Source organism: Sarcophilus harrisii, chromosome 3, assembly GCF_902635505.1.
Source record: "Sarcophilus harrisii chromosome 3, mSarHar1.11, whole genome shotgun sequence".
Classification (NCBI taxonomy): Eukaryota; Metazoa; Chordata; class Mammalia; order Dasyuromorphia; family Dasyuridae; genus Sarcophilus; species Sarcophilus harrisii.
In genome coordinates this window covers 590,222,404-590,231,514 of record NC_045428.1, presented here as the reverse complement: position 1 = coordinate 590,231,514, position 9,111 = coordinate 590,222,404, and the positions used below count along the sequence as shown (strand labels likewise).

Sequence of the window (9,111 nt, the reverse complement as noted above, 5' to 3'; positions counted from 1 at the left end):
CAACTGCCGGAGACTCGTCGGGGGCTGAGCAGCGTTGGGCGGGGCCTGGCCCTCATCCGGGTGCCTCAGGCTCGGGGCGGTGGGGGGGCGGGGCGGGGTGCAGAGCCTGTCGATTGGCCGGCCCCTAGGCGTCGGGTCACGTGTCCTGAGGGCGTGGCGGGGCTGAGGGAGGCGGCCGGCTCTATGGTCGCGGCCGCGGCTAGAGCGGCTCCCACACCCCTGCCGGGGAGGGCTTTTTCCGGCGCGCGCCGAGCGGCGTTTCCGGTCCAGGCAGGACTGAGGCGGGTAGGGGGGGTCCGTTGGCTCCGGGCGGAGGGCGGGAGCCCGAGACCCGTGACAGGTGAGGGGGGGAGCGGGCCTCGGCCCGACGAAGTCGGGAAGGCGGGCGGGCGGGCGCCGGAAGTCGCCGCGTGGCTCCCGGGATCGTGCCCCGGCCCCTCTGGGCCTCAGTTTCCACCTCTGTGCAGCGGCAGGAGGCGGATCCCCTAGCCCGGGGAACACTTGCGGGGCCTCTCCATGTTCCGGGGCCTGAGATTAGGACCGCAGTGGGGCGGTTTCTGTCCTCGAGCAGCTTCCAGTCTAGCGGGAGGAGGGGTCGGGGTCGGGGCTGGCGTCATCTCCCGCCCCTCCCCCAGCCTCTCGGGATCCCTCTCCCCCTCGTCTTGCGGGCCCGGCCCGGGGACTCCCACCCCAACTTCTCCGTCCTGGTCTAAACGTAGAGAACAGATGCTCGGGATTGCGGAGGGGAGCCTCGTAGATAGGGGAGCCAGGCCGGCCGCTGCGCCCTCCTCCCGGAGGGTCCCGGGCCGCTGGTAAAGTGGGCCGGCAGCAGATGAGGGGCGAGCGCTTGACAGTTCTCTTCCGTGCGCCTCGTCCTTGCATCTGTCCTAGTTACAGTAGCTGGCAGTCATGCAGCTCTTTAAGGTTTGCAAAAAGCGCGAGGTCATTAATTCCTCCACCCTGAGAGGTGGGTCCTCGTTTTACAGACGAGGAAACTGAGGCAGCAGAAAGGAGGCGCCTCGCCCGGGAGCACAGAGCTAGTGGGTGTCGGGGCCTAACGGCCTCCCTGCCTTATTTCACTTGGTAGATGTAAGGCTCTTTGTGGTTAGACACAGTGTTACTTTGTATTTTCCCCAGTCCCTAGCAAGTCTTGCTCACCGAAGAAGCTTAGTAAGTGTTAAATTTGTTGGAAAAGAAGTAGAAGGTAGAGAGAGGAAGGAAGGTGGGATGGCTTAGTGGGGGTGGAGGAGGGGCTGACAGGGATTGTTGGGTGGTCTTCAGGGGTCCTTGAGAGAAACTTCCCTTAAGAGCAGCTGGCCTTTCCCGAGGGTGCCGGAGAACCAGAGTGGGAGGGGAGGGCTCTGGGGTGGGGTAGGGGATTGGCAGGCTGGCGCTGACTTCCTGACAGCTGCTCACCAGCTATTCCTGGCCTCTGAAGCTTGGCCCAGGAATGTGGCCCTGCCGAGGCCCCAGCCAGCCTACTCACTGAGCCTCGTTTCCCCTCCTAGGCTACTTTGGGGAGCACCGGCTCGCTCGTGCTCGGGGAGAAGATGGTGTCAGTGACTATGGGTGAGTCTGTAGGGTCCGCCCTGGACCCTTGCCACTTGGTGAGGGGCGGTGGGGGTTGGGATAGCTGTCAGAGTCAGCTGCTGCCCGCTGGAATGCCGGCTGAGGACGCCAGCCCAAAGCCAGGAGGAATGTGCCTAGGGCCTTTGTCCCTGCCTTTGTCTCAACTGCAGCTTCGGTGAGAATGTTCCATTCTGTGCCCTTTGAGATTCAGAGGACTAAGGGGTACCCGGGCTCAAATACTGTGCCTCTTCCTGGGTACATCGGGAAAGTTCCAGTGTTGTGGAATGCTTGTCTCTCAGCCTGGCTGTTCTCCTGAAAGTGCTCCCAAAGGAGTCTGGCCAGTTCCTACTTTCTTAGGACTAGCAGGTTAGAATAGATTGGAGCTACCTTTCTGGCTTTCTCACTCTAGGCTTCATGTTGTCCTGGAGCTCCTGGGGCCTCAGGATGCTGGGGGAAGTGACTATCTCAATGTGAGATAGCACCCCCCTCCTCTGGGGGTTCTGAAGCCGGAGTGGGCTCCTGGGATCTCTGGCCCCTGAAGCCTTCAAGAGGAGCTCCAGGGACACTGGTCTGAGGCTTTGGTTAGGGGCGCTTTCTGCTAAACCATTGCCATTCCAGCTTGGAACTTCTCCGCCTTCAAGGAGCGCTTATTAAGTGTTGTGTGCCAGGCACCATGCTTAGGGCAAAAACAGTGTTCCTGCCCTCGAGGAGCTCACGTTCAGATGGGGGGAAGAGAACTTGTAAATGATGTTAAGTACAGGATGGATACAGAGGTGATGGAAAGTGACAATCCAGAGAAGGGCCTGCAAAAGAGGCTGGGAGGGGGTATGGGGTGTATGTGTGTTAATAAACACGTATGAAGCACTTATTCAAGGCATCAAGGTAGGCAGTAAGATTACAGTGACCAAATAAAGTGGTCTTGGCCCCCAAATACTCCCAGAATATTAAATATGAAATTAATACAAGGTACTTTGGGGAGGGGAAGGAAGATTAGCAAAGGCTTGGCGCTTGAACCAAGTTTAGAGGAAGTGGGGGGTCTTGGGAAGAGGTGGTGAGCAGGAACAGATTCTAGGCCTGGGAGATAGAGGCTTATACAGCAAACAAGGAGGTGGGGAGGGGTGGTGGTGGTGAGATTAAGCTGGAAAGGCCATTCACAGACCAGTTGGTGAACGGATTGGAAAAGTCAGAGGAAGTTCTATTTGGTTCTAGAGGCTACAGGGAGACACTGGTGTTTGTTGATGGGGGAGTGATGTGGTCCCACACAGACTAGGAAAATCACTGGCAATTGTGTGAACACTGTGGAGAGGGTGAAAGACACTTAGGAAGCTCCATGTAGGTTATTGGGGAGCAGGTATGTAGATACATCTGTTTGTCCCCATCATTGCACAGAACGGAGGGATGCAGGGTCATGTTTAGCAGGCTTCCTGGTGCTTCTGCCCCTGAGATAAGCTCTTATTCAAAGGCTTGTGCCCAGAAGCAAAGAGATACCATTGGCTGAAAGGAGTTTACTGGGACCCATCTCCTCCTGAAGTTGGTTCCACTAGTGGGTCTCCATTAAACAAAGCAGTCAAATCTCCTTAGCTTTACTCAAACTCTAACCTGTTTGACAGTCTAATGAGATATCTTAACATCTGTAACAGATTAATTAACAAAGGAAAAGCAACTTATTATTGGGGTTGGGGAAGGGAATAAGCATTTATAGGGCAACTACTATGTGCCAGTCACTAAGCTAAGTGCTTTAAAAAAATTTTTTTTTTTTTTTTTTTTACAAATATTTCATTTGATCTCTTGACACTTTGGGTGAGAGATGCTATTATTATTCCTATTTTACAGATGAGGAAACTGAGGCAAACAAAGATTCAGTGACTTGCCCAGGCTCACACAGCTAGATAATTTGAACTTGGGTCTTCTTGACTTGAAGCCCAATGCCCAATCCACTGTGCTACCAGCTGCCTCCATGCTATTAATTCTTGCTAACTAAAAGACTAACTGTTAACGATTGTGTGTCATGCATGTAGGTGTGCTCCAATAATTATATAAAGACTTCTGGATGCTTTTCAGAATCTTATTTTATCCTGAACTTAAATAAAATGAGCATTTATACACATACATGTGTATATATGTATATATCAGAGAGCAGACAAAGAGGATTGTACATGAAACTGTGAATCTATTATGTACAGCTTGCTTTTCTTTTAAAATATGTAATAAATTCAACATGTAACTTTGAAAGCTGTCCTGCTTGTCTGTGATTCTTTCTTGGCTCTTTTCCTTCTATTCTCTTTTGTGCATTAAAAAAGAATCCTTCCATGATTTTTTCTTTCTTTTTTCTGCTACCCTATTCCTAACTTCACTCCCTTCTTTCCACTCACCCCCTCAAAACTGGAAAAAAAACCCCAAACCCAAACTCTTAGAACAGTCATGCAGAGATGGACTTCACATTAATCTTCAGGATGGAGCTGGTTGTTGCACTGGTCACAGTTCTTAAGTCTTTCATGTTGATCTCTTTGTTATTGCTACAGTATTCTGGTTCTGCTCTCTTTGCTTTGCATCAGCACATATAAATCTTCATTAGTGTCTCATCATTTTTTAAGATGAAATAATATCCCTTTGCATTTCTACACCATCATTTTTTAGCTCTTCCCTGGTGAATTTGCTCTACCCATTTCTTCCCCAGATCCTCAGAGGGCCAGCAGGATAGTGAGGGACCTCAAGAAGGTGACTGGGAAGGCTGGCTAAAGGAGTGGGGGGCGGAACATGACAGTCTCCTAAGGACACAAAAGAGCATCAGGGAAAGAATTAGCTTTGTTTTGCTGGGCTCTTGGGGCAATGGACAGGTTCCAAAGGGGCAAGTTTAAGATTAAAGTAAAGAAAAATCTAATAATGCCTAGATCTGCCCTTAAGTGAAGATGGTTGTGTCTATAGGAAGTAGGCTCTGCTCCCCGGAGCGCTTCTCTGATTAAAGGGCATCTTGAAGAGTTCCACATTAGAAGAGATGGGGTCTGAGCTATTGGCCTACTGGGATATTCTGTGACGCTATCAGGGACAAAGGGAAAGCTTTAGGAAGGAATCCTTGAGCTGTGGGCATTTAGCTAGGCTCAACTAGGATAGAGACGCTTCCATATATAAAAGATGGGGTTTTATTGTGAAGAAGGAGGCTGGTGGGCTCAGGAGCCAGGCGCCCAAGATGGTGTGATGGGTTCTCTGACTTCCTCCCGGTGTTTCCACAGCTACATCAGAATGGATCCAGTTCTTCAAGGAAGCCGGGATCCCACCAGGACCTGCTGTCAACTATGCAGTGATGTTTGTCGATAACAGGTGAGGGGCAGTGGGCTCCAGAGCAGGAGCCCAGATGGGGGGAGGGTGGCTTGTTGTCCAGCCCGCACTACTCTGCACTCACTGCCCAACCCACGCTACTCTGTGCACTCACTGCCCAGTGCCCCCACAGGATCCAGAAGAACATGCTGCTAGATCTGAACAAGGAGATCATGAATGAGCTCGGCGTGACTGTGGTGGGTGACATCATCGCCATCCTCAAGCACGCCAAGGTGGTGTACCGCCAGGTGGGTTTGCTGGCCCCCGCCTGAGGCTCAGCGTGTCGTGGGGGCACAAGGATGCTTGGCTCCACTGCCTCCTCTCCCCTGAGGAACGAGTGGGAGGAGTTGGCATTTGCTTTTTTGAACCCATATATTGGGAAGCACTCTTAGACTTTTTGCTAAGGAGACGGGCAGACCCCATGAAGCGCTACTGAGACCCAGCCTTTTATCCAGATCTCACAGTGACCAACATCAAGTGAAATGGATTAGGAGCAAAGCCTTTGTCCCCTCCCCCTTTCTTTCCCTGCCCCAAAACTGTCTGGGATAGAGACATTCAAGATGACGTCACCATCGACATTGAGAAGCACCTGACAGGCCCCCTTCATTTGGGCTTCTCCGGATCCCACAAGATCCGATGTCTGTGTTTCCTGCGGCGAGCAGGCTTCAGGGGGCTTCATAGAGGGTCACACGAGCTCAGGAAGCAGCTGAGGCCGCGTCGGGCTGAAGCCTTTCTGAGGGTGGGGGCGGTGCGTTCTGGGCCCCACACAGCCAGATCACTACAGTTCTGTCATTGTCAGTGGTCACTGCCCTTTCATCATTTAGAGAGAGCCGGTGTCCGGCCCAGAGCCTCTTGTCTTGGAGCTGTTCTCACCCATCCTGTGTCTTCCAGGATGTGTGCAAGGCGGCCGCCGAGTCGTTGGCTTCGAGCCCCAGCCACCTGCAGGCAGAGCTCAGGCGCAGCGCCACTAGTGGTGAGTGTGTCCCTCAAAGCTCCCTGTTCCGCCCTTCCCTGGCACTTAGGGCGGATCTCACGTGGTGCCCACTGGCACACTGCCCCAGGAGCAGATACTAGGGGGTGCCAAGTTCTGTCAGCCTCGGTCTCTTCACCTGTAAAAGGATAGTGATAATCCCTCCGCCACACATTCCAGGAGTTTTGGGAGGGTCAGGATACAACACACAGAAAACCTCCTCCATCTTGGGGAGGATGATGGAAGTGCCAGCCCTGTTTCATTGTTCTCAGAGGCCAGGTCTTGACTCCCATTCCTCATTCAAGGCCATGTCTTCAGAACTTTGAGGGGGTCGAGTCTGGGTCACTTCTGCTGACTGATTAGAGCCCAGTAATGGTCCATCTCCCACCCCACTCCCCAAGTTTGGATGGTCCTAGCCCTGCTCTTGAATCTCATCTCCCCATTTTCACTTCTCCAGCTGCCTCTCGGATGATTGCTAACAGCCTGAGTCGGGACTCTCCACCCAGCACCCCTGCCAGGCGTCCTGATGCCAGTGCCTCCAAGATCTCTGTCACTGTCTCCAACAAGATGGCCACCAAGCATGCCAAAGCTGTTGGTAAGGGCAGCGTGGTGGTGGGGTACCTGTGAGGGTGGGGGATGGAAGATGGCAGAATGTGACCTGAGTGCCTTGGGAGCAGGAGGGCTTCGGTCTCTTTTGGAACCCTCTCACTGATTGCATCTTTCTGGGATGGCTTTGGGGATGGTTCTTAAGAAATTAAGCCTTTGGGTCCTATGAGTGAAATGAGATAAAACATGAGAAGGGGATGGTTTCTGATTGTTTACTCTGTTTGGAGTGAGAGAGCCTTTCCTTCCCCCATTCTAGAAAGTTTCTGGGGGTCCTTTTCCCAGCTGCCCATGACCTCACATTTGGCCTCTCCTAGCTCTAGGCCAGCTTGAAGAAGAGAATGTGGCTGTGCCAGTGAAGCGGAGACGCCGAGTGACTGCTGAGATGGAAGGGAAATATATCATCACCATGCCTAAGGGGACCACACCTCGGACACGGAAGATCCTGGAGCAGCAGCAGGCAGCCAAAGGTGAGGACAGGGGCCCCCTGGGTCTCCGGAATGAGCCTTCATGAATGGCCTGGATGGGGAGCTCTGGCCCCCAGGGGGGGCCTCTTAGTCAGCCCAACTTGGGTTTTAAGTGTGTTGAGGTTGTGAGGATTGTGTTCAGTTTGGGTTCTCACTGATACGTCCCCACAACTTGGTTTAGCCATCTCTAGCATCTCCTAAATCCCGTCTCTTCCCTTTGCTTCACGTGCCTGTATCTCATCCCTGCTCTTTGAGCCCTCCTGAGGTGTTTCTTAGGGCAGACATTCCTTGGTGCCTCCCATAGTGTCCAGCATAGGGTTGTGCCCAGTGGGAGCATTCAGCATGAGTAGTTGACTGACTGACTGACTTCTCTCTCAGGTGTCCAGAGGACGTCTGTGTTTGACCGGCTCGGAGCCGAGACTAAGGCTGACACGACAACTGGAAACAAGGTGAGATGGAGGGAAGGGAAATCCTCCCCTTGACGGTCTGGCTTTTCCTTTTCCTAACTGACGATCTCCTTCATTTGGCTGTAGCCCACAGGGGTCTTCAGCCGATTGGGCGATGCCCTGGAGACAGATGAGGAGCGGGCAGGAGACAGTGATGATGACAGTTCCGTCCTCCAGTATGCTGGGGTTCTGAAGAGGATGGGCAAGTCCTTTTCCAAGGAGAGCACCTCGCTGGGGGGGACCGTCAAGGCCAAAGCCACCAGCTCAGAGCCCAAGCCAGTCCCTGCTACCCTTCGGCGCTTAGGGGGCAGCCAGGGCCCCTCTGTTGAGAGAAAGCCAGAGCCGTTGCCCAAAGTCAGCGTCATCCAGAGACTTGGCAAAGCCATTCTTCCACCCGAAGCTCAGGACAGCCAGGTCACCAGCACAAAGAGTAAGTCCCCAGCCGAATTCAAGGTTACCATAAAGAGGACCTTGGCAGGCCCGAGGGTGAGCAGCTCAAGCGAGGGCCATAGTGCACAGATGGACAACACGGGCACTATTAGCGTGTTTAAAAGACTGGGGCGGAAGACCGACTAACCTTGCTGGTAGGGCTCGGAGAGCTGTGCTGGAGCCTCTCTGTACTGTGTCTGCCTTAACTCATACCCCCGCCTGGTCCACCTGGCCCGGCCCCTGCCTCGGCCCACGCTGTCCTTCCTGCGGGGCTCCCGGTTGTGCGTGTCTGTCTTAGACACTCCTTTTAGCTCCCCTTGTCCAAATTGTACCAAGTCCTCTCATGAGAACTTGAAATCTGGCCAGTGAAGTGTGGTGAAGGTGGGCAACATCAAAGAAAGGTCGTGGGTCCGTCCAGGAATCTGGCAGCCCCCAGAGCTGCTTCTGCCATGGGGCATGTGTGTGGGGTGGCGAGAGGCAAAGAGTGGAATTGAGAGCCCGTGGGGGGGACCAATGGAGAAAGGCCCTGAGAAGTGGAGGGCTTTCTCTGCAGGATGCTTGGCTGCCCCCTTCTCTGATCATCCCTCTAGACATCCTTCCCCTTTTCTGCTGCCCTCAAGATTTCTCCCTTCCAGGGAAGGGGACATTCCTCCCCACTGGTTTTTACCTGGCCCCCAGCCCTTTCCCCTTGTTTCCAACACAGCACCCAAAGGGGCCCTGTTCTGAGACCAGCTTTAGGGTCCCCTCAACTCCGGCTCTCCCCCCCTTGCCCAGTTTCCCTGTCCCCCCTCTGCCCCCCCCCCCCCCCCCCAGCCAGTTAGAAGGGCCCAGGGGGAGGGTCTCTCATTCAGAGTTCAGTCCCTTCCTTCCCCTCTGCTGCTTGCTCTAGGTTATTGTCTTTAGTAGCCTTTCTCCTTCACACTTTTCCTTTCTCTTCTGTTTTCTGCCCTGGTGGAAGGCCAACTGCCCTTTGCCTTGGAATCTTCCTCCCCCTCCCCCCTCCCCGGCCGTGGCGCCGAGCTGTTAGGAACTCTTAGGAGGCCACGGTGCTGCCGGAAGGGGCTCTCCCCCTTTGCCCTTTTGGAAGGACTTCACCGGGCCTATTTCCTGCCGAAGATCCATAAGAGGCCCCCGGGGAAAGAGCGGGTTTCCCTGTCTTTGCTCACTTTGGAAGGAGGGGTGTTCTTCCCCCTTTTTTTGGGAAGTGGAAATGCCGGGGTGAGGGAGGGAAAGGAGCAGTTTTCCTATTCTTTCTCCTTGGAGGAAAGGAGGGCTTCGTTACCGGAAATAAAGCTGGGGTGGGGGAAAAGCC

At 53.9% G+C, this 9,111-nt stretch overlaps 1 protein-coding gene across 4 annotated transcripts; it reads left to right on the top strand.

Moving 5' to 3' along the window:
- Window positions 1-206: 206 nt before the first annotated feature.
- C3H19orf47 (chromosome 3 C19orf47 homolog) lies at window positions 207-8,762 on the top strand. 4 transcript variants are annotated; one of them, XM_031963174.1, is made up of 9 exons: window positions 207-340; window positions 1,509-1,569; window positions 4,800-4,887; window positions 5,018-5,132; window positions 5,776-5,857; window positions 6,312-6,449; window positions 6,775-6,927; window positions 7,303-7,373; window positions 7,458-7,946. In XM_031963174.1, the coding sequence occupies exons 2-9, from the start codon at window positions 1,551-1,553 to the stop codon at window positions 7,944-7,946; spliced, it is 1,155 nt and encodes a 384-aa protein (XP_031819034.1). In that variant the 5' UTR covers window positions 207-340; window positions 1,509-1,550. The 4 variants fall into 4 exon arrangements, with proteins under 4 accessions (XP_031819034.1, XP_031819033.1, XP_031819035.1 ...); XM_031963173.1 differs by lacking the exon at window positions 207-340 and adding an exon at window positions 639-924 and having other exon boundaries at window positions 7,458-8,762; XM_031963175.1 differs by lacking the exon at window positions 207-340 and adding an exon at window positions 939-1,170.
- The last annotated feature ends 349 nt before the right edge of the window (window positions 8,763-9,111 follow it).

Excerpts from the sequence above, each read along its gene's own strand:
- C3H19orf47 (XM_031963173.1), top strand. Across the intron at positions 5,858-6,311 it reads CAGGCGCAGCGCCACTAGTG|CTGCCTCTCGGATGATTGCT; the intron begins GTGAGTGTGTCC and ends TCACTTCTCCAG. Across the intron at positions 6,928-7,302 it reads GCAGCAGCAGGCAGCCAAAG|GTGTCCAGAGGACGTCTGTG; the intron begins GTGAGGACAGGG and ends CTTCTCTCTCAG.